The 25,623-nt window shown below is 39.1% G+C and overlaps 1 protein-coding gene across 1 annotated transcript; it reads right to left on the bottom strand.

Annotated features, from left to right (window-relative positions):
• Positions 1 to 2,692: 2,692 nt before the first annotated feature.
• Positions 2,693 to 23,372, bottom strand: LOC134630519 (multivesicular body subunit 12B-like). Its single transcript, XM_063477855.1, has 10 exons — positions 23,108 to 23,372; positions 17,625 to 17,747; positions 13,046 to 13,153; positions 12,842 to 12,938; positions 12,554 to 12,683; positions 11,940 to 12,080; positions 8,946 to 9,040; positions 8,259 to 8,314; positions 5,963 to 6,022; positions 2,693 to 5,712 (listed from the first exon to the last, which is right to left on the bottom strand). The coding sequence occupies exons 2-10, from the start codon at positions 17,733 to 17,735 to the stop codon at positions 5,626 to 5,628; spliced, it is 885 nt and encodes a 294-aa protein (XP_063333925.1). The 5' UTR covers positions 17,736 to 17,747; positions 23,108 to 23,372; the 3' UTR covers positions 2,693 to 5,625.
• Positions 23,373 to 25,623: the final 2,251 nt, after the last annotated feature.

The raw sequence follows: 25,623 nt of genomic DNA, 5'->3' as shown, positions 1-25,623 counted from the left end.
TCATCTGGACATAGCGTTTTCAGTGGGAGAAACGTTTCATCACTCATCCAAGTGACTTCTTCAGTCTCAGCTGACTGCAGGTTTCCCCAATCTTAGAAACAGTAAATTTGCACAATGACTGAAACTAGCACTACTTACGGAACAAATGGCCTGTAAATGGCGCTAAACAAATGGTATTTGTATAGCGCCGTGTATATATATATATATATATACACACATAGGGCGTTTGCTTAGCCAAGGAGGCTCTTTTAGGGTGTAAACCAGGTTTCTCTTCTAATATATAAGATTGATTCAGTTTAAATGCAAACCACACAAAGGATATTTGTATATTTTAAGACAACACCCTGAACAATGAATGAAAACGAACCCAATGGAATTTAAAACACACCTAGAAATATATTCACAACACTCAACCACAAAAACAATACAAAATTCCATCAACCAGTAAATTCAGTACACAGAGTCCATAATATCAATTCATAGGAGTTGCATAACTTCATTCACAAAACAGAAGACAAGGAATCCACTCCGGATTTTTATTAGTTCCTCAGTTCATTACCAGTCAGTCCAAAACAACCACACACAAGCAAGTTTCCGCCCACCATGAAGCAAAACATGGTGGTGTCTTACTTTCTAAGTGAATGTCCTGAAGCTTTTAATTCATTTGACATATTTTTCACACAAATAAACCGTTCCTCAGACCAACTAGGTTACAAAGAGAGGGATGGTAGTCAGAACTGAGGGGAATGACTACCGCTTGGCAACACTGGAAAAATCAGGGATAGTTACAAGCACTTTGTAATTCTATAGGCAGGGGAACCACAAAGAATCTGCAACCACCAAATACCTGCAGAGTGTAAGGCAGGTCCTGAGTAACCAGCTGAATGGGAAGAACGAGATCATGTCATCTGATATCCTGCTGGAATAATAAGCTGGCCAAAGGAGGAGATAGAAGCCATTGACATCAAGACAAGGGAGCTTCTTACCATGCATGAAGGGTTTCACTTCAAGTCCCAAACCCTGAGACTGTATGCTAAGTGGAAGTGAAGGAGGCTAGGGACTAGTGAGTGTCAGAGGATGAGGCAACGAACATCCACGAGTACATCAGGAAGATGGACACAACTTACTGCATTCTCATGGAAGGACAGGCCCCCTGCATAGTGTGTAACACCAGCAGACAGAGGAAGTGGCTCACATCCACTAATCATGGCAGCATAGGAACAAGCTTTTATATTTAGAGGTAGGGGTGTACCAAGACCCCAGGTGCAGGCTGTGTAAAGATGCTCCTGAGACAATCCACCACATAGCAGCAGGTTGCAAGATGCTAGCAGGAAGGGCATACACGGCAAGTGCCCGACATAGTATACAGGACCATCTGTACCTGGAAATCAAAAGTTCAAAATGGGTAGTTGAGAATGACTGAGCTAAGATCCTGTGGGACTTCCAGATACAGACATACAAACTGGTGATGGTTAACCAACCGGACATAGTAATGACAGATAGAGGAAGACGGCCACAGTGATAGATGTAGCTATACCGAATGACGATGATAATCAGGAATAAGGAACACAAGACGCTGATGAAGTACCAAGGCCTGAGAGCAGAACTGATGTGGAGGGTGAAGTTAACAGTGGTGCCAGTGGTAATCACAGCACTCTTTGTAGTGACCCCCAAGCTAGGCACGTGGCTCCAGTAGATTGCAGGAATATCATCCAAGATTTCTGTCCAGAAGAGCGCAGTCCTAGGAACAGCAAAGATGTAGAGCAGCGGTCCCTTTTTTGCGCCACGGACCGGTTTATGTCTGACAATATTTTCACGGACTTGCCTTTAAGGTGTTGTGGATAAATACAACAAAATAAAACCAGTACCAGTACCAGAAAACCCCAAAATTTATTCATAACACACGGGACTAAAACCCAGGGAAATCGAGTTAACGATAAAAAATGATTTAAAAAAAAAAAACAAAAAACAAAAAAAAACGATAAAAAGCAAGCACCCTGAAAACCATAAATATCACACCCGAGCCTCAACTCTTGCGGCCCGGTACCAAACCCGGGGGTTGGGGACCGCTGTTGTAGAGGATACTGGTAGAGGACCTGACCTTGAAGAACAGATCACCCTGAGGGGTGAGGGGAATTTTTATAAGGACTTCAGTTCATCACACTTTATTAAAACTTAATCAAACACAAATTAAGCTAATGTTGTTTTGTTCAATGCTTACTAAATAAAACGATTTTGAGACAAATTGATCACTAAAAATATAAACATTAACTGCAATACTGAAACCTCTGAACCCAACATGTCACCATGCATACTATTAATACATTAAAGAGATTATTTGTAGTTAACAGTTACATTACTTAGCAAATGAATACTGCAGCCCACCTGGCTAGAAGTAAACAAAGTTGAGAAATATACATGTGTAGCTTATCACACAGCAGGCAGTTACACACGGCTGAAATACACAAAGCTTCACATAGCCATTAGTCTAACCCTATTAATGTCAGCAGTATAATTAAGGTTTATAGGACACACTGGAAAAAAGAATTTATTTAAGACCAAGTAGGTACTATACTGAAATACTGACAAAGTAAACAAACAGAGCAAAAGGAGTTACTCTATTTAATGACTTGATATATTGCAGAACATTTTTTCTTGTCACATATGACCTGTGAAAAAAATAGAAATCAGCAAAACTAAAACTGATTTAATTTTCTTTACATAATCGGTGACGCTACATCATGTGTTTTAAGAAGATGGTAGACAGACTGACCTTCACAGACACCTGTTCAGGCTGAACATAAGGTCAATAATAAGAGCCCAACTTATACTGGCCTATCACATATTTCTATTAGTGTACATTTTGTTCGATATGCGGAAACATGAAACTTTTTCTATTACAGGAGATAATTAAGCTTAATTAACATGAGATAAATTATAACAATTAGTTTCAACTCCATTTTGTTCACATCAAAGTTGAGAATTAAGTGAATAAACAAGACCACTTACTTTCCCTTTAAAAAAAAAAAAAAAATTATAATAGGCCTTTTTAGTGTATTACAGATTCAAAGTATCAAACAGCAATAGTCTACAAATAAAATAAAGTTTCCAATATGACCTTTTTGTAGCAGTTCATAAGAATACAATAGGCCAGAGAATACCTCCCCATCTGCATGAAACATATCCTACTATTTATTCTCCTGCTTTTCTCCAAACATCTCAAAGGCTCAATGTATAATGTAGGTAGTAAAGAAAAAAAACAAAGTAACTAACTGATACTTATTTTATCTGGTGGTCTTAATAATAGTGGTTAGTGCTATAGACAAGTTAAAAAAAAAGTTTTTTGCATATAACCAGTGGTGACTCTAATCAGGGTCAAAATTCCATAAAGTCACATGGTTCTGAGTTGGTCTTAATTGTCATTAAATGTGAAATAGGTGATTTTAATATTAATGGTCAAAAGTTTTAGAACACCCCAATTTTTTCAGTTATTTATTGGAATTCAGGTCGTTTAAGTCCAATGAATAACTTGAAATGGAACAAAGGTAAATGGTGAACTGCCAGAGGTTTAAAAAAACAAAAAACCAAAACAACAACAACAACAACACACAAGCCTTGAAAGCTTGTGCTACTAATTCCTACAGGTGTTCCAACCTTTCTGGATTACTTCCAACCCCCTCTGTCTGCATAAAAGCAGTGTTGGAACACACTGTGGTACCGTACCCTCGTGAGCATCAGTTGAAAAAGGCATAGCAATGGAAGAGAGACGGACCATCAAAATGTATGTCTTCCTACAGAGAAACTGCAAAGAAAGTTAAGGCGTCAATGAGTACAGTTTTCTCCACCATCAAAAGGCACTCAGAAACTGGGGCAAACTCTGACATGAAGAGGTCTGGCAGACCCAAAGACACAAATGAATCAGAGGACAAGTTTCTGAGAGTTAACAAGCTTGCGTGATAGACGGCTCACAGGACAACCCTTTCAAGCACAGCTTAATAGTGATCGTAGTAGGCAAGTCTCAGTTTCAACTGAAGAGAAGACTTCAGGCTGCAGGTTTGACAGGACGAGTTGCAGCAAGAAAGACATTGCTAAGACGTCAGAATAAGACGAAGAGGTTTGCCTGGGCCACGGCTACCACAGCATTCTGTAGCGCCATGCAATACCCTCTGGTATGTGCCTAGTTGGTCAGGGGTTAGCACAATCTCCAGACTTAAACCCCATCGAGCTGGTTTGGGTACCACACATTTATGGGAACTTATTTAACAGATATGGGAAGAACTTTCTGAAGAATATTTGATTTCTATTGTAGAAAGAAAGCCGTGGGTGTGTTCAGCTGTTATATCTGCCAAAGGTTTCTACTTTGATGAGTGAAAAATTTAGAATACATTTTGGCCTATGAATTGATCCCATGATTTTTTTTAAACTCCTTATTTGTACTAGGCTTTCATTTCAGAGTGCAATGAGACATTAAACTGCATAATTTTCAATAAAAACGGGAAAAATTGGGGTTGGGGTGTTCTAAAACTTTTGACCAGGAGAGTAAAATTCTGTACACACGTTCCATAACCAATGTGCTAAAATAAAACTCTTTGCGATATTATACTTTTCCTGGAGCATCCATTTCTGATATAACACCAATGAAGATGAAGGAAACTTAAAACGATGAATATAGCTATGATATTGTCAAGATATAAGGACTAACTATCAGTGCTTTTTAGCTAAAATGTGTGAGGTTTGCTCAATGTTACTCATTCAGTGAAAAGATGTATCAAAACATCTATATGCATGCAAAGTAAGGTATTAGAGTATGGTATAAATAGAAAATCTTGATGTGAATACTCCGCACAGTGAATATTAGCTGTAGTCATGGTTCTGTTGGGCAAGCTGCTACCTCACAGAAAGAGAAGAAGTGGTTTACAGAATATCTACAGCAATCAGGAAGCACAATAACAATCTCAAACACAAAAGTGCACTCACAGTCACACCAGTAAATGGCAATACATCTAGAAAACAATGAGAAGTATTTCCCCATCAAGAAGACCAGTACAAGCTCAACAACAAAACTTAAAAGTCACAGTTTTCTTTTAACTTTCTGACACACTAAGTGCCTTTATGGTGCGCTTTGATTCAGAACAGACCATGTTATAAACAAAAAAGGCAATATGACTGGTGTGAGATCCAACAGAAGTCCTCTGTGAAAAAAGTACCGTGTGATCCTTTTATTTCTAACAAGATCTTTAGATGGGACAGGGTTAGTTTTTTTCCACCACAATACGACACTTGACCATTGTTCACTTAACAAAAGAAATGTATTTTTGAAGTCATTCGAGTGAGATACTGAAGTATCTCGATGAGCATAAAATGTGTTTTCTTGTCCCAGCTCTGCGTGTAGTAGATCGAGTCTGACTGAATTCCATTGTTTTCCATTTCCTTTTCATTTCAACAGCACACAGACTGCCTACAACATGTCCCAGAAGTTAGAAAATCCACAATTTTTGTTGGGAATTTTTCTTCTCATTTACAGACTGAATATCCCCGTTGTAGGTATGTTCTCAGTAGTTGTGTGCACTTCTCTCCGGCTGCTGTCTATAGTGTGGAGATGACTGTTGTTCATATAAGAGATGATTAGGCCTCAGAACTCAGAGAGGTCCGTGTTGGACTTGGAGGGAGGCGAGCCGCTGCACTATGCTCTGTGCGGAAACTGTAATCATACTTACATAGGGAGAGTTGCATATTATTATTAATTAGTATGGTCTAACAGAAATATTCTTATTGTTCACTAAAATCCCAATTTACCTATCTGCAAAATACAGTGTTGATTAACAATCATATACAGCAACCTATTGACCATACTGGCCTCTAGTGGACAGTCTGTAGTTAAAGCAAATACTACTTCATTATTCATCTCTGGAGACCATAAATTATACTAGCAGAAATGTAACAAAGTCTTATGTGTACTCACCTCCTTTTCAATCTCAGCCAGTGATTTAATTGTAATACCCATCAGATCCACCTGCTGCAGCTGTACATGGAGAACAGGAATGCTGAGATGTGTGAACAAGCTCAACTTTAAGCATGTTGCAATTGTGTGGGAGTAGTGTTGGGAGACTTGTATTACTACAACGTGACTTATTTGAAGGGGTAAGTCGAATAAAAGTTTGCTATTTTTCTAGGTGCAGTCTGAACATTGTGATAGAGGCTCAACAAATTTATCAGCTCATCACCCAATAGAAGGTTTATGCCACAGCTGCCTTCAATTAACAGAATTGGTAATTTAGAGCAATACTGGTAATACTGCTATTAGCAAAATCCGTTTTTATGTTTCATAATAATTGATCTACCAGTATGCCGAAGGTCTTTAAAATATTTTGAATGCTAAAATATATATTTATTGCTACTATCCAGTCATTTTCAAATTTACCATTTCATAAATAAGCATTAAATATATTAAAGCATGTTACTTATTAAGATAAATTAAATTACTTTTAATTTGAATACCATCTGTCATTATGGAAAATGTTACTTAATACTAATTTCTTCCCAACAAGATGCAAGAGTTAATTTGTGCTAGCTAAGCAATAGTAGTACTGACAGTGTACCCTTTAGTGCTTCACTGAGATTTGGCTGAATGAACTTTGAAAAGGCTCACTCATCACTCTGGATGGCTTGCAACGGCGGACAGGATATCACCAGAGAGTGATGAATGAGAAAGGGAGGAGGAATAGCGATGTTTGTGAATGAGAAGTGAAATAACACTGGACAACACTTCTTGAGTGCTGATCGAATGAGGAAGAAACTAAAAAGAAAAAAGAAAAAGAAAGCTCAAGACCAGAAAACCTCCCCACTGCTCAGGGACTGTGCAGATCAGGTCTGTGATCATACGCATGTTTATCCCGAGCTTCCGAGTCTGGAGAAGGTCCCTATCCTGTGGAAGACATCCTGTGTGGTTCCAGTACCATCTAACCATTTCACACCTGTAATCTTAACTTCCCACCTGATGAAGACATTAGGGAGGATTGTCCTCAACCACCTCGAAACTCTAGTAAGCATGCTGCTGCCAGACCCATCTACCTCCATACATTACTGTCATGCCTAAGAATACTGGAAGCACTGTGAGGGTCATGTTTTTTGACTTCTCTAGCACTTTCAATACAATTCAACAGGCCCTGCTAAGGTGAAAAGCTGAAAAGGAGCAGGAGTCGACCATAACCTTACTTTATGGCTATTGGGCAATTTTTTTCAAAGCGGTTGTCTGATGGGGAGGTTGCAGCATGGAGTGGGACGGGAAACAGATTAACAGTCTGAAAAATGAGGGCCAGCTCTTGCCTGGCCAGTCCCCTTGACTGCATAGAAGAGGTGGGTGAGAAAAGGATCTAATGGCCATTATGAACAACATCTCTGACCCCCTAAATAAGATTATAGAGGTCCTGAGCAGCTCCTTCAGCAGTAAAGCGTTTTAGCCACAATGTTGGACGGAGCTCTATTGTAGGTCTTTCATCCTAACAACAGTCAGACTGTAACTACACAGGATAAATACCGTTTAAAAACAAATGTGTATTATTACCACTCTCACTGCACTTTAAGTACATATAAAAATCTTGATGTATTTTTGTATATAGTAACCATCTAGAAATAGTATAGTATTTTTGCTTTTTTGTACACTATTCTTATTTTTTCCATATTTTTATTTTTCTACCATATCTCTAATTCTCTTTTTATTACTTGTGCTGCTGTAAAAAGTTATTTCCCAAGAGCTTGGGATTAAATAAAGTTTATGCCAATTTTTACTGTTATTCAGTTGCATTCCTGAACAGAAAAATTTGTTTTTTTTGTTTGTTGTTATTATGCTTGATTAATTTCTGACTTCTAAGTGCGCTGGCTTAAGTTTGGGAATAAAAATATGAATTCATTTAAGTTAATTCTGTACTTTTTAGTTTCAAACAAGCTTCTCACAGATTTCTAAATTGTGTGTGTTTTCTTGCTTTTATGACATCTGGGTCTAACACATTTGTTAAGCACTGTACCCCTTTCTTGCAGGGTACAGCAATCTCAACTAAGAAATATATGTGATCTGACATTCACGTACCAAATACACATCAGACAATGTAATGCAGCTTAGTGTATGAATCTAAGGCTACTCTCTTTTTACAGCTTTTGGGCATATACTGTGGTTGTTGTACTTATTTTGAGCAGAGATGTTAAAGCACAACACTGGAAATTGATACATGTTGGCAAATATCACTAGGATTAAAACTTACATCAGATGAGGCACAGGCAAATTTCTCAGAGATCATAAAAGGCACCCCGTCCATTGCTGAAAGAGAAAGGTCAAAAAAATGTTACATAATTTCATCTCGTAAAAGAGATCAAGTAATAAACCCATACAAACCATAAACTGAATAACAGCAACGACTCGAGACTGTTAAACAAATGACAGTGTCCACATATACAGAGATGTGGACACGGTCACCTTCAACACGCAGTCTATTATGAAGAGAGAGCTTAAAAGCACACAAAAGTGAAGCTGTTGATGTATCATCCCTACCCTCATCTATGGCCACAAGCTCTGGGAAATGAACAAAAAATGAGACTGAAACTATAAGCAGTAAGAATTAGCTTTCTCTGCAGGATGGATGGGCTCAGCTTTAGAGACAGGTTGCTTAGGCTGCTGCCCCCATGACCCAGCCCAAGATAAGTGGTAGAAGATTAATTAACTGGTAAGCTACAGCTATTTTTTTTCTCTTGTGATTAGATGAAAACTTATTATTATTATTATTATTGTTTTAACCCTACACATTTCTTTACACTATAATGACTTAACTATACTATATTATTTCAATACATGGACGGACAGACGGACGGACAGACAGACAGGTGTGTGTGTGTGTGTGTGTGTGTATTCATCTTTAAATCAACAAGAGCGACTGAAACTGTAAAGACCTGACCTGTAATAGCATACAGGTTGGAGTTCTGGTGCTCATAGTCTGGTCTGGTAGTATTTTTTCCTCTGAAGCTGGCAGGGAGGGTCATGGAAATATGCCTTGAAACAAAAAGAAAAAAAACCAAACATTAAGCACCTCAGTAGTTCAATATATATGTGAAAGTGAGCCAAACAGCTCAAGATTTTAAAGAAACTATCACTATCCACTCCTGCTGTGTCAGCTAGAACTAATCCTGGACTGTCAAATTGCACAGCTAAGCAAAGGAAGTTGGGTTGTACATTAGAGCTGTATCCAAATTTTTGACTATGGCTTGTTGGGTAATTTCTATTCACCCTAGAGACATGTTAAGTACTTATTTATACATTGTTATAATGTACTTAATTTGAAAATTATCTTTGCTACAGTAGCTGAAATATATATATTTTTGATGGTGGCTCCTCCTCTTTCATGGGTTTCTGCTGCGATCAATGAATCAATAGATGAAGTGGCTGACGTCCACAAATCCTACTACTGGCTGGACAAAAAACACACCACAGAGCCACTAATCATGGAAGCACAGGAACAAGCTCTGAGGACAAGATCCATGGAGGCTGCAGTTTATCACATCAGGCAAGATCCCAGGTGCAGGCTGTGTAAAGATGCCTTGGAGAAATCCAGCATATAACAGCAGGGTGCAAGATGCTGGCAGGCAGGCCATACATGGAACGCCATTAGTATACAGAAACATCTGAGCCGAGTATTACCTCGAAGTCTCGAGGTATAAATGGGAGATGCCTCCTAGGATGGTCAAGACTGACCGAGCCAAGATCCTGTAGGAATTCCAGATACAGACAAACAAAATAGTGGTGGGTAAGACATAGCAGTGTTGGACAAGCAGACGACGACAGCCGTAATGATAGATGTAGCGATACTGAATGACAGCTACATCAGGAAGAAGGAACATGAGAAGCTAGAGAAGTACCAAGGACTCAGAGAAGCGCTTGAAAAGATTTGGAGGGCAAAGGTAACAGTGGTCCCAGTGGTAATCGAAGCACTCCGTGCAGTAACCCAAAACCTAGCCGAGTGGCTCCAGCAGATCCTAGGAACAACATCCAAGATCTCTGTCCAGAAGAGCACAGTCCTAGGACCAGCAAAGATATTGCGCAGGACCCTCAAGCCTCTGGTAGAGGGCCTGAGCTTAAAGGATAGACCGCCCACAGGGGCGAGAGGGGATTTTTTTATATATATATTGTTGTGCAAGATCTGAGAGAGAAAACTTTAAAAATCCTTTTTAAATCTGTAAAGTGCTCTGCTCAATTCTCAATTGTTCCACTAATATTATAAGAAATTATGTTACTCATTATTTTATTATTTGAACTCTTAAGCACATTTTCTATAAAAGTTTAATTAAATCACTCCAAATGGACAACTTGGGTTGAAGGAATTGGAGACAAAATAAAAGAGGCAAGGCTAAGTTGGTCTGGAGATGTGCAGATGAGGTATAGTGGAAAAAGGATGCTGAGTATGGTGCTGCCAGGGAGGAGAAAAAGGGAAAGACCACAGATGTTTACTGGATTTGGTAATGTATGGACATGGAGGCATACAATCTGGAACAATTGAAATAGGAAGATGACAAGAAAGTTAAGGAAGTTCCTCCACTGATTCATTCAAAGGTGTAAAAATAAATATCGACTGTTAATTTAATCATATCATCATAACAATTTTTGTGACATCTGAAGATACATCTTCTCTATGTGTTGGGGCACTCACAAGCGAATGAATCACTACTTGCATGTACATTCCATAACCTCTAGGCAATACCAAGATAAACTAAAGTGCTAATCTGTGCAACCTGTATTGTTACAGTGCACTTGCTTTGTTTTGTGTTGCATTTCTCTTTTAAGATTACTAGAACTAGTAAGAGATACAAGTAGGGCTGCCACAAACGATTATTTTGATAGTCGACTAGTCACCGATTATTTTTGCGATTAGTCGACTAATCAGGTCATGCATCCATTGGACGTAAAACGTACAGCTTATTGCACCAGCATGCATCTGCTCTTATATAACTATCATTAGCTTACAGCTTTAAGTGTTTAAGGTATGTGCTAACTAAAAATAAAGACAAGATGATAGTTTATTAAATTTTAATGAAATTTGCAGATTGTTTCCGTGGAGTTTAATAAACTCAGCCGTCTGCTCCTTGCTATCTAAAATATAACAGGACACCGGAGTAAATTCTCGAGCATCTCACACTTCTGATAATCAGTTGTCTGCTTGACGTTTATTCAGCTGTGTAAAAACTATAACTTTAATCTCAGCCAAACCGATTTACTCAGGAACAAATAAAATACTAAAAAAAAGCCAAACAATAATATTTTTAAGTTATCTAAGTGACTTATATATGTTTAACCTGAGTAGCGAAAGACGGCGGTGGGTTTGAAAACGATTTGCCGGGAGTCCGGTGTTCTCACGGGCTCTAGTGAGCCTTGCCCCCGGCTAGCTATTGAGCTAGTGGGTAACAGACGTGTCCAAAAACGTCGGAGCGCTTTTGAAAATATGTGGTGTCTTGATAAACTGAGCAGATACTTGAGGTTTACACAGTTACATTCTCGCCTGAAAATATATTAAACGTTTATTTTGTGACCCAGAAAGAATAATAAGAGTAATATTAAAACTAACTAGCTGCCGCCATTGTTGGAAACTGAGCTGGGCTGCGCTATGAATTCTGGGACAGAGCTACTTCTTCTTCTTCAGGGTTTAACGGCAGCTGGCATCCTTGTACATGCAGTGCTGCCATCTTCTGTTTCAGTCCGTTATTACACTCTTAAATCCTACTACTTATTCCTGCGTCTTTTGTGGTCTTACAAAGCTTCAAACGACGCGTCGACTATTAAATCAGTCGTCGACGATTTTGATAGTCGACGTAATCGTGACTAGTCGACTAATCGTGGCAGCCCTAGATACAAGTGAAGACAATTACATACAAGTACTAGCACATCATTAGAGTGAATTTACTTAGGCATGGGAGCTGGTGGGGCTGATCCTGAGCTGGAGGAATTCACATTCTGGGTGTTGTTGATGGTTTGTGTGTGTGTGGAGTCCTGGGCCCGAGGCACATTTCCCATGCGATACCAGATTCCCATGTTGTTGAGCTCTCTGTCAAACAATGTTAGAAGCATTATTAAGCAGAAAGCGCTGACACCAGTTCCAAGGTTAATGTAAACCTGCTAGTCAAAAGGTGTGTGTATTAAATCCATGCCCTCCTTTCCCCTTCATACATTCTCTAAGCAATTATCCTAGAAACGTTTTGGGGACAAAGGTTTTTTTTTTAAATAAACATTTTGCCAGAAATACTTTTGATTCTTTAGCTCTCATGTGGAACACATCTGACATACTGGAAGTGTCTTTTCATGTAGAAAACTTTCTGATAGAAATGCCCTGAACATTCCATCATACATTAAAAATGTAAAAAAGATTCATGTGACTTGATTTCTGGAGTAAGTGGAAACTGTTATGCCAAATGGATTGATTCCATTACAGTACAAACAACTTTTATTTATAAACTATTTTCTTCTGTTTTTAAACAACAACAAAAAAAGTTACATTTGACTGGAAGTTGCAATCCTCACCCTATAAAGGTATACTGAGGAGGTGCCTGCTTGGAGCGTCCCAGGATGCGGATATCACAGATGGCTGCCTCTGTGGAATCTCGTGGAATAAATTTGATGCAGAGTCGCCTCTTCCTGAAGGCCTGCTCCTCTGTTGCAGAAAAGACAAACTGACGGTCATTCCACAACAAGGTGGTTCATGAATAACAAACAATTCTTATTTCAGAGGTTAAAAAGATGAATTATTTTCACATATTCTTACCACACATTGAGGCTCTAAGTGTCTTTCCACTTGAGATAATAACTTACGAGTATCAACAGTTTCCTGGATTGGGATGAAACCCACAGGCAAAGTGTCCTTTATATCAATCAGCTTCATGTCCACAAGAACATTACCTAAATGGCTCTGCAGAGGAAAGAATAGAGTACAAGAATATGGTATTGAGAAAGGAGATGTTTATTGGAGAGGGGGTGGGACACTTATTTAACTGTTGAGGAGGTAAGTAAACTTACATTTTCTTTAGAGAAAACTCTGGTGAAGCAAAGGTATCGGGTCACCTTGGATTTGAAAAGTCCATCTTTCCACAGGTCAGCATCCAGGCCATCTGTTGTTGTTGAGATCTATAAGCAGAGGGGGATAGATTTTCATTATTCTGAGACAAGAATAACAATATCTGTGGATTCTTTTAAACATATCTCATTCCTTCTTTTTAACCCCAACCTTCCAAAGAAAATTATAATTCCCTAATTTTAAATGAGAAGAAAACTGAAATTATGGTGTTCAATAGTCATATTCCTCAAGACCAGCTTGTTGCCCTACTGGGGCCCCTTGCTAACTCTCTCTCTGATTCTATAAATAACCCTGGGTGTCTATTTGGACAGCTCCTTTAAGCTCGATAAGCAGGTGTCACCTGTAGTTAAATCTGGCTTCTTTCAATTGCGCCAGATTTCTAAAGCTAAGCTAAGCGTTATATACCACGCAGGGACCTTGAAAAACGTATCCATGCTTTTGTGACATTCAGGTTAGACTATTGCAATTCTCTTTACTGTGGTCTCCAATCCAAATCAAATCAAATCAAATCACTTTTATTGTCACGTCACATGTGCAGGTACACTGGTACAGTACATGAGAGTGAAATTCTTGTGTGCGAGCTTCACAAGCAACAGAGTTGTGCAAAAATACAATAACGTAAAACAAGCAAAATATAAGAATGGCTAAATCTGAAAGTAATAAATATATGTACAATATATAAGAGTATATGCATTAATGGATGTGTATACTAAATATGTTTTTCTATGTGTGTGTGTGTGTGTGTGTGTGTGAGTGTGTATATACATATTTTACAAATGAAATAGAGTAAACAATAAAATAAGATATATAAAATATACAGAGGTTGGTAGTTGACATGTGCAAAACAGTGGCATTAATGTACAGTATGGAGTGCATAATGTTGAAGTTCCAGTAGTGAAGGTGAGGTGTCTATGACGTGTTCAGCAGAGTGATGGCCTGGTGGAAAAAGCTGGCATCATCAGTGGACCTGTTGTGGCGGTATGCGAACTGTAGAGGGTCCAGTGAGTCGGGTAGTGCAGAGCAGATGAAGTCCCTGACCAGCTTCTCGAAGCATTTGCTCACGATGGGGGTCAGGGCTACAGGTCGCCAGTCGTTCAATGAGGAGATGGTGGAGGATTTGGGTACAGGGACGATGGTGGCCATTTTGAAGCAGGCTGGGACTACAGACAGAGAGAGGGAAAGGTTGAAGATGTGTGTAAACACTCCAGCCAGCTGAGCCGCGCATGACTTGAGGACGCGGCCGGGAATCCCGTCCGGACCAGTAGCTTTGCGTGCGTTCACCCTCCTGAAGCACTTCCGCACATCCTCCTCAGACACAGTGTGCGCACTGACGTCATCCGCGGTGCGCACACTGTCCGGTCTCATGGTGTTCGCTGTGTCGAATCTAGCGTAGAATACGTTCAGATCCTCACACAGAGAGGCCGTGGTCTGCGGTGTGCTGGTTTTCCCTCTAAAGTCTGTGATTGTGTTTAGTCCCTGCCACATACTCCGAGGGTTGTCAAACTGTTGCTCCACCCTGTCCCTGTACTCACGTTTGGCTGCTTTGATCGTCTTCCGGAGTTGGTAATGTGCGTGTTTGTAGTCCGATGTGTTCGCGGAGGCAAAAGCGGTGCTCCGTGCCGCCAGCGCCGTGCGAACATCTCCGTTAATCCAGGGTTTTTGATTTGGGAAGGATTTAACTGTTCTGGATGGGACGACATCTTCCACGCATTTTCTGATAAATCCGCAGACTGAGTCTGTGTACTCATCAATGTCATTAGCAGCCACGTGAAACATTTCCCAGTCCGCGTGATCAAAACAGTCATCTTAGCTTATCCGTCTCTCTTCATAGGCTACAGCTTGCTCAGAATGCTGTGGAAAAGAAAATTTGATTCTATCACTCCATCTCCTGTGATATTTGATTGGTTACTAATCAAATATCACATTGAGTTTAATAATATTGCTCCAAGTTATCTCACTCATCTCCTCAATCTGTACACTCCTTGCTGAGCGTTAAGACCATCAGGTCAATTACTCGTGGCCCAACCTAAGTTTAGGCTGAAGACCAGAGGTGATCGTGCCTTTGCTTCAGTTGTACCTAAACTTTGGAATAGCCTCCCTGCTTCTATTCGTGCCACAGACTCTATTCAATCCTTCAAATCAAGATTGAAAGCTTACTTATTTAACCTGGCTTTCCTGACCACTTAATACCCTTATTAAACTTATAAATAATTTTATTGCTGTTTTTTTAACTTCTTAGTTGATATTTTGTATTCATGAACTGACCTTCCTCCTGAATTGAGGTTCAATACCCATTTTACTTAACTCTTCTGGTCTATTAGTGCCTGCCTTCTATCTGTGCTAGTGCCCAATCTGTACTTTGTTAATTGATTTATGTTGATTCTCTGTATAATGGTGAAGCACTTTGGTCTGCCTTTGGATTTTTAAACGTGCTATATAAATAAAACTGTGTTGTATTAACAAGCTAAATTCCTGGTAGGTAACAGAAATTCAAATTTGGTTGATTGCAGTTGTGAAGGTAATAGTTGAAAAGATTTTCCTGGAGGCCAATGTTTTAGTCAACTAAACGAGGGAGAGAAAAAAAATCACTTGAGAAACAAAACAAAACAAAAAACTGTAAAACTAAGACACTCAAAAATCAAGTTAAATTTGAGAACCGTTTAACGGCCAATGACAAAAACTCCGTAAACAAAGACATTTGAAAACATTAATCACATTCTTCAATAATGAATCATGCTGCTTGACCGTGCAGGACCTCACATTGTGCATATTGACCACATTACACTCCAAACAGAAAACGAAGACGAAAATAAACCGATGTTAAATAAATAAATGTTATAATATAAACTTACTATAAAAGATGTTCACGTATTATTAAAATGACAAATTAACATTTGAAAATCTAATGAATTGCAACTGAAAACTGTGGCACAGTGTTCCCGTCTATTCTGAACGATGCGTGCTGTTTGGAAATTCATAACAACTATTTCAATAAAAGTTAAAATCTAACACCATAGCTCCTTAAACAATAAGTGAGGAGGAGGGACATCTTCCTATATCCCTTAAAAAACAAAACAACAAACAAACAAACAAAAAAAATCCACGGCCTGCCTGGGACGGGAGTCTACAGGCGGCTTGTGGTGCATTTTGACTCTGTTCTGCTTGTTTGGTGCAGCATTTGTTACAAAGACGCAGGTATTCCCACACCCGCTCACTCACTCATACATCTCTCACTCACACACACACGCACTAAAGGAAGATTGTTGATTTATGTATTTTCTATTTTTTGTGTTTGTATGTTTGTTTTGGGGTTTTTTGTCTCTTTTTGTCCCACACCACTTTCTCCTCTTTTTTTTTTCCTCTCTGGCCAGTCTTGCCTTAGACATCGTCATACTATACCATATATAATGTAATATGTGAAATAACACAGGAATAAGACAGGACAAGATATTAAGAAAAAAAAGTTAATATCTAAAATAGTAAATCAATAAATCATCTAGCAATTTTATTCCGCCTATCTGAAGTCGCAGGGGCAGGAGTCTAAGCAGGGAAGCCTAGACCTCGCTCTCTGCAGCCACCTCCTCCAGCCTATACTGAGAAATATCGAGTCGTTCCCAGGCCAGTCAATAGATGTAATCTCTTGAGAGTGTTCTGAGTTTACCCCGGACCGTCTCCCGGTAGGAGAGGAAACACCTTTACCTCACATCTAAACTGGCTCCTTTCTGTGTGGAGGAGCAGCAGCTCTACTCTGAACCCCTCACAAATAATTGAACTATTAATCTTATTCTAACGGAAAGCCCATCAAGCTTGATTTCGTTACTCATATCCTCAATCTTTTTCTTTCGCTTATAAAAGAATTAACAATAATAGATTAGCCCAAAATTAACAGATTAATGGAGTTTCTCAACAATGATGCGCCAAATGGCAGCACATGGCTGTATAACATTTAGGCAGAAGAATTTACCATCACTTCGCATCAATTAAAATGATAGCAATTAGATTAAATGATTACTACGTAGTGACAATAGCGACGATTAGTTGCTTGGTTAACAAGTCATGCACATCCCTTATTTCATAGGAAAGAAGGATAGTGATTCTGCTCCTCTTTAATTGTAAACTACCAGGTGAAAAGTTGCTACAAGTGCTAAAGCAGCTGCTACTGTTGGCAAACACACACTGTCATCCACCTGATACATGAAGACTAATTCACAGCAAACCACTCTTAAGTCTGGGCTATCATCATATACATGGAGAATATTACATGTGTTTTTCCAGAGACATTTGGAATTGGGCGAACCGAAACCCCCCCCCGCCCAAAAAACACAAAAAACAAAAACAGAATCACTATTGGCAAGTTTAAAAAACATAATATAAAATCAGCTTTCATGCGCACACACAAGTGCATAAATGTGCAAATTAGATATTTCTGCTACTGCAAAAAATAAAATCTAATAGTGTGGGAAAAATTTTGGTATTTGGCAATTCTGACCAATCATTCTTGAGTTATGTTATGTTGCTTACCACATCATATCCAGTGGGTGCTCTATTCCTAGAGGCTACTACTCCGACTCCAGTGATTGGGTCCATTGGCATCTCTGGCAAAGCTTCAGAAAGGTCCCGAACCTCAGGCATCTTTATAGAGATCTGCAATCAAAATCCCCACAGATGACATTATTGGAAAACAGGCACAGAAAGTAGGACAATGAGGGAACGGGAATAAACACCAAGATTGATTGGTAAGATAAGACATGTACTTTTCTCTGCTGTTCATAATGGGCAAATTCTTTTACTCCACTTACTGAGCTCCGATCTAACCGTTTTGAACTTATAGTATGGAATTATTTTTTGTACCATAAGTCACAAAGGGAAAAAATATAATCCGAGCAAATAATTTAATTTCTTGGGCACAACTCCGATGTGAATCCTGCTTGCTTAAATCATCAGATTTTTGACTGTTTGGAGGGGGAGCCCAAAGAAAGCAGGTGTCCTAATGTGACTGGTCACTTTCATGGACAGCTCAGGTTACTGCATTAAGTGGAGTTACATTGTTGCAGCATCCGCCCTCCAAAAAACTCCACTGTTTTAAATCATATTTGCTTGGAAAATAAAGTTTTCCAATAAAGAAAAAAAAAAAAAAAAAAAGGAAAAAAAAATCCAGATTCTTAAGTATCCATAGGATAGTGCCAAGAAATTATACTGAAAATGATAACATCAAGCGATAACAAAAGTCAATTTCAGTGAGAGATAACAACACACATAGGATACAATAAGATGAGGCTAATAGAATATATTCACAGGAAAAAAAATAAACAAAGGTCTTTCAAAATAAACTGCTCGTAGGTTTCAATTTTAGAAAATGCAGGGGTTTTGTGACGGTGCAGTTTAACTGAACACTGCACTGTCACAAAAACCTAAACCCTTGTATTACTGTAGTATTGTATCTTCTGGATGAGGTAGATGTGTGTTCATGTGTACATTTTTCTGCATCTGTGTGTGTTAGTGAATGAATAAGCCTTTAAGAGTATTTGAAGAATGAAGAATACAATGAAGAATAGTGAGCATTTGGACATTTACCCTGAGCTTTGATGCAAAATTTTGTGGGTTGAAAACAGGATATTATAATGGCATAGATTTTAATAATGAATGCTAATAATTCACATTGTCTAATATAACAGCCCCAGGTCAGTGCCTGAGTTTTACCATCCCCTGTACATTTTTATTGGCCTGGAAAAAACAAAAACAAAACAAACAAACCCTTTAGATTTATATTTTTTAAATATTAACATTTTATTTCACTCCACTTTAATTTTGAAAAATAATAATTATTAAAAGACTGGTCTAGCACACCCCTTGCCCCACTTTAAAGTCCCCTCTGCTTGCTGCAGGTATCACTGCGACAGAAGGTGGAATGGCAAGCTGCGCATTTTAAACATGGTATCAGGCTAAGTTAACAGTTCATCTACATATTTTAATGCAACTTCTGCAGCTTTACCAAGGAGGTTTCCTGTATAAAACATACAATTGTGGATGGAGCAACTACAAAGTTCACTTTTCTTGATGTTGGAGTTTGTTGATTAGGTGGTTTGATGAAGGACTCCCCCTCAACCCAGTATCACAGCAAAAAAAATAGTGTAATAGACACACCTCACTCCCACTTTTTCCCAGTAAAGGTTTTAATGGTGATTACAGGAACGGTTCTGCGTGCTAGGAAAAAATAAAAAAACTCTTTCTAATACACAAAGTACTTAAAGACTATTTAAATGAAGTAGTTCGAGCTCTGTTGAAGGAAAAGAGACAGAGTCAGAAATTCAAAAATATTCCATTATAAAATGGCAATTCAATCAGGAGGACACATTTGCTGGCTTTTGACCTTCTGTTGGACTCTGGTCTTGGAAGCTGCTGACGAGTTGCCCTCCATGGATCACTCTGCAGGTCGTGCCCTCATATGAGCTCTTGATCATGTTGATAATAATAATAATAATGATAATAATAATATTAATGGACTGCATTTATATAGGGCTTTTCGAGACCCTCAAAGCGCTTTACAATTCCACTATTCATTCACTCTCACATTCACACACCGGTGGAGGCAAGCTACAGTTGTAGCCACAGCTGCCCTGGAGCAGACTGATAGACTGTTGACCATGTTGGCTGGGATGCCGTAGTATCAGAGGAGTTTCTTGGTCCACACTGTCAAACACAGCTATGATGCGTAGCACTGCGGTCTAATCTGTGCTTGATCAATTCTGTCGGAAGCCTGCTTGCTCATCTCATAGTAGCGACCCGGTTGAAGACCTTGTCTGGTACTGACAGGAGTGTGATGCCCCTGTAGTTGTTACAGCTGCTGAGGTCACCCTTCTTGGGGAACTTGATTACATATCCCTCTTTCTAGTCAGTTGGTTACTCCTCTTTTTCCCAGATCTTCTAGAAGAGTGTATATAGCAACTCCACTGGTGCTTCCAAATCTGCTTTCAGGGCCTCTGCTGGTATATCGCCAGGTTCAGCAGCCTTCCTGTTCTTCATTAGGGTGATGGACTTCCTGATCTCTTCTCTGGTTGGTCTGCTGCAGTTAATGGGGAGATATTCGTTGGCTGGATTGATGTCTGGTGGATTTGGTGGTGCAGGTCTCTTCAGGAGATCCTCAAAGTATTCAGACGTCTGTGAAGGTTCTCAGTCATCCAGGTCATCGTAGTCAAAGGAGTTTGCAAAGAAAAGCGTCTGGACTTCTTAAAGTTGCTCGAAGACGTTTCACCTCTCATCCGAGAAGCTTCTTCAGTTCTAAGGTCAAATGGCCGAAGTCCCAGATTTAAACCCAGTGGGAGTATCCCCCCAAAGAGGGACAAAGGACCCCCTGGTGATCCTCTAATCACATGAGCCAAGGTGTGAAAGCGGGTGTGGGACCTAATCAGCCAGGGTTTCGGGTGTGCTCATTGTGAAACCTGGCCCCACCTTGTCGTGTGAATTCCTGAGGTCAGATGGCCCAGGATGTGAGTGGGCATTAAGGCGTCTGGGGAGGGAACTCAAAACTGGATTATAGATGGCAGACAGTTGGTGTCGTAAACCACTGCCTCTGTTCAAAGATGGTCGCTCACAGTGGACATAGATGGCCTCTTTCACTCCTCTTTCAAACCATCTGTCCTCTCTGTCCAAAATGTGAACATTGGCATCCTCGAAAGAGTGACCTTTGTCCTTAAGATGCAGATGGACTGCTGAGTCTTGTCCTGTGGAGGTGGCTCTTCTATGTTGTGCCATGCGCTTGTGAAGTGGCTGTTTGGTCTCTGTTCTTTTGGGTCTGCCATGTTTTTAATTAATTAATTTATTTATTTTTTACATTGTATATGTCACACACTTGTTGTTGTTGTTTTTTTTAAAATAGCAATAGTACAAATAATCTAAAATTAAAGCTGTCATATCTGTGACTGTTCTTGGTTAGTTGTTCTTATAGTCACTATCTAGACTTTGTTTCTGTAATTTGAGATCATCACATATTTTATTTTACTTTTTTAAATACATTATAGGCACAAAATAGCGCCTTTAAATTTAAATTGTTTTATTTTGCCTCATGAATTCTTGCTTGATGCTATAATCTTTTGTTTGTTAAAAGTCTAGTTTTGACCACAGAAAGAGACTTACTGAGACAGTATTGTCATTTCTGAACATCCTCTGTGCACAGCTGATGGTTTAAAGAAATGGTTTAAATAAAACATTTAAATTCATTCAGATTTTTTGTATTCAAAGTAGAAAAAAAATCCCATATAGTCACACACAAAAAATAAAATCTCCCAGCCCTAGCTGCAACTTGCATAGTTTTTTCATTGTTGCAAGTCAGATAATAAAATCTATGAATTTACTTTCAATGACAAATCTTGGATCAAATAACACATTCAGAAACTCGTAATTGAGACAGAAACCATTAAGCTATACATATCACACTTGGCCATAATTTGAAATGCACATAGTTAACACCATTATATAGTCTAGTTTTCAAAAAGCACATTTTTATATTTTGATCATGGCATTATCCTCACATAATTTATTAGAAAAATACATTTTGTGATTATGTGAATTATTTATCATCAATATATTAATTTTTTTTGTTCACCCTACCTCTCCCATATTATTAGTTTGAAATACACTTAATTTTGAAACTGCTTGCATTATGTTCTATAACAGTCTTGCAGGACATTTCTTGTTTTCAGATAAGTAGAGACTGTACTGGGGCTCATCTTAGATCATTTTAGTAATTGAGTATCTATTATTGCATCAAATAATCGAATAAGAAATACTTTCTTCTTATTAATGAGCAGTAATAAATATTCAAAAGACAAAAACCAGGTCTTTTAAAATGTTTAAATAGTTCACCTCCATATAAGACCTGTAATGTAAATGGAGAGTCCTCTTCACACACCAAGGTTAATTATAGAATTCCAAAGGATTTGATGCCAAGACGAGTTCTGTTTACATTATACATGCTTCCCTTCCCAGTATCATTAGAAGGCACTGACCGCTAATTTTCTGCTTCTAAATTCAGATAAAACTGAGGTTATTGCACCCTTAAAAATCTCCGAAATATTGTATCTAACCAGATGCGTATCTTAATGATCTCAAAGTATGGTATCACTGTATTAGAGAACTAACTTACAAGAGCCAAGATATACCAAATCGAATCAAAAACTGTAACCCCAAAACTGTGCTATGAACAGAACCACAGATTTTGTAAACTGTTCCATCCCCAGTAGATGTAAATAATAATAATAATAATAATAATAATAACAACAATAACAATAATAGTAATTCAGTCTCCAACCAAACAACCCTCAGGACAATGGCTCAGAGTTTTAATGGCCCATGTACATTTTTATTGGCTTGTGAGAAAAAACTTCCATCATCATATTTTTCAAATCTTGATGCAACTTATTTTACATAAGTCACAAAAAAACCCCAAAAAACTGGGGTATAAACAAACAGCTTACGTTAAGGACATAAATTTGCTTTTTTGGTCTCGAGCGAGCTCCTCTGCAAAGGACTGGATTTCTCTTCTACGTCCAGACACTCAAAATTTCAGTGGTGCAATGAGATAAAAAGATGTCACTCAAAAGTTCTCCCCATACAGGACAAGTTACGCACTGATTCGTAGGATTAACACAAATTACTAACAACAGCCATAACTAACCCAACAGTTTAACTAAATTATTTATTGTCCGACCATAACTCGCCCTCGCTTGTCAACTCTAACTGTGAAATAATAAATAAGCGACCAAGCTAACAAGCTAGTCAGGTAACATAGTGCATCTTCCACACGCCAGCTGCAACCGACGACAGACGTCAGCTATGGTTTTACTGGCCAGCCAACGGTCTGTTATCCCTTGGACCGTTTAAGCGCTTATATCACATACCTCAGTCAATTACACCACCAAAGGCAGCTTTACGTATCACATTCTTGCGAGGACACAGGATTTGCAATAAATGATAATGTTAGCAATCTAGCTGGGTTGACCACTTACCGAAATAGGCTAACAGTTGGATGTGAGAGGTTTCCGAAATTTTTCCTCAGTGTTCTGTTTGGTTAGGTCGTTTCACAGCTTTGGAAAAGCTCGCATTGTTAGAAAATTGCCTTATCCATGAAAGCAGTGCTAAACACAACCTATTCTGTGCATATCTGTATAACAGTTTTCCAGCTAGCGGTTTCAGGAAGATATCATTGTTCGAAAAGCGGAAAGAACCCGTTCGGATTCGGAGGAGTCGTCGTGGTCTTCTTCTTCTTCTTAATATTTATTGGTTGGCAAGTAGCGAAATTCTTCTTCTTCTCCTGTTTTTTTGGCGGTTGGCAAATAACTTCTAGGTGCAATACCGCCACCTTGTAGATTGGAGTATAGCACAGAATCTACAGTACCGCCAATATATTTCTTTTTAAAATTCCTGTCGCCTTCAAAAATGTAAAAAAATATCAGCAAAAACTATATGCCCTGAGTCTCTTTGAAGGAATTTCCTTATCCTTAAATTAGTTTTGTTATTATTAAGATTACTCATTAATACTTCTCTCTCAGGAGTGTTTAAGGACACTGTTAGACCTCTGCCTTACCACCACATATTTTAATTACAGCAAGAGTTTTTACAGAAAAAAAACATGGATGTGCCATGGGCTCCCCAGTGTCACCTATTGTAGCCAACCTTTACATGGGGGATGTGAAAAGGGTTTCTTTTTCTTCTTTTTTCTTTTCTTTTTTTTTAAAGTACACCAAACACTGTCTAATGGTGTATTTTTACCCAGGGAATCACAGTATTTTCTCCAATAATCATGATCCTTCTAACCTGTGCTTGTGTCTTTTTGTAGTTTATTAGATTTTGGGAACATTTTTTTAAATCTTTTGAAAGCCTTATTCTGTTGTTTAATTGCTAATGTACATTTTTGTGTCCACCATGTAACAAATCCCAAAAGGTTGATTCTTTTCATCTGGGCATAGTGTTTTCAAACCAGAAACTTTGGAATGTTATAGATGACCGCGTTGATCATACAGACAATTGGTACACCCTACACCCTGTTTATGCATCTTCAGGAAACCATACAGACTTGGTGTAGATTCCCCTGTTATGAGATGTGGTATGAGATCTGGTCAATAGCATTTTCTTGTTCTAACTGCTTGAGACAATCTATCACCCTCTTCCTGTAACCACTTCCTGGGTCTCGTTTCAGGCGCTCATAAGTATTTTTGTCACTGAGCAGTGACAACATTTTCTCATGATAGTCTTCCTGGTGCACAACCGTGCACCTACCCTTGTCTGCCAGAAGGATGATAATGTTATTGTCATTATAAGTGATGTGAGTGCCTTCCTCTCCTCCATGTTGATGTTGGATGGGGCATTGCTGAAACAGGCTCAAACTTTCGTCCGTAGTCCGACTTACTTACCTGGATGATTGAGCATGTTATTATAGCTATTGTATTTTGATAACTGTTTAGGTATTCAGATAACTATTATTATTTTTTAGACACAGGAGAAGCTTCAATTATTACACCCAGTGATGGAAAACAAAGTGGGGCAATTGCTGCAGTTTAGAACAGGTTTTTGTGTCCCAAGGATCCCAGGGTCTATGTTGTCCGGGGCATAGAGTCATAGAAGGTCTTCAGGAGTGGGCCCCTCAAACCAAAAGACCTGAGCCCCTGCAGCAGGTACAGCCTGCTCTGTCCTTTCTTGAGGTAGTCCAGTATCCATGCTGTGAGATGATGACCCACTTCTGAGTTCTCCAGCTTGTCCTTAAGGACTGTGGGAATAATAGTGTTAAAGGTACTAAAAAAACACGATTCTCACAGTGCTCCCAGCAGTCTCCAGGTGAGAGAGGGAACGATGACGGCATCATCCACTCCAATGCCAAGTTGGCAGGCAAACTGAAGTCGGTTCAGTGATGAGCTCACCAGGGGCTGAAGCTGAGCCAGGACCAACTGATCCAGAGGTCTTCATCAGGTAGGATGTCAGAGCTACCAGCCTGTAGCCTTTGAGGTTCTTGGGACATGGAGTCTTTGGCACTGGTACAGCACAAGAGGTTTTCCAGAGCTGTTGAACTCTCCCCAGCCTCAGACTCAGTTCGAAGTTGTGCTCCATCACCCCACACAGTAGATCTGCGCAGGACCTGACAACCCTTGAGGCGATGCTATCTGATGCAACACCAAAACCTCCGCCCCAGAGGGCGGACCCTGGGAGCACACCAACAGACACTCTCATGGAACGTGACAAATACACACATAATACAGCTTATACGGCTTTCTCTTAAAATTATGCATGTATTAGTAAATTAAGCACTTTATTTTCTTTAGAAGGCTTGACAAAATCGATAAATGTACTCACATCTCTTTAATGACTTTTTTTTTTTTTAACATACCTTCAATCATCCTTACACAGAGGAGGATGCAGCCGAATGCTTATTAAATCATTCCAGCAACAACACTGCTGAGCTGATGTAGCTGGGAAGGGTCTGATTAACACCGGAAAAGCGACAGATGCAAATAATGGCATATTTGTATCA

Source organism: Pelmatolapia mariae, linkage group LG7, assembly GCF_036321145.2.
Source record: "Pelmatolapia mariae isolate MD_Pm_ZW linkage group LG7, Pm_UMD_F_2, whole genome shotgun sequence".
Classification (NCBI taxonomy): Eukaryota; Metazoa; Chordata; class Actinopteri; order Cichliformes; family Cichlidae; genus Pelmatolapia; species Pelmatolapia mariae.
The sequence above is the reverse complement of the archived record's forward strand: the minus strand, read 5'-3'. Positions and strand labels throughout refer to the sequence as shown.

What these genes read in the sequence shown, in the direction of transcription:
- LOC134630519 (XM_063477855.1), bottom strand. Translation starts at nt 17,735, where the DNA reads ATGCCTGAGGTTCGGGACCTTTCTGAAGCTTTGCCAGAGATGCCAATG. An exon ending in GAGTTTTCTCTAAAGAAAAT is followed by an intron (nt 12,939 to 13,045) that starts GTAAGTTTACTT and finishes TTTCCTCTGCAG; the next exon opens with AGCCATTTAGGTAATGTTCT. An exon ending in CCTCAGTATACCTTTATAGG is followed by an intron (nt 12,081 to 12,553) that starts GTGAGGATTGCA and finishes ATTGTTTGACAG; the next exon opens with AGAGCTCAACAACATGGGAA.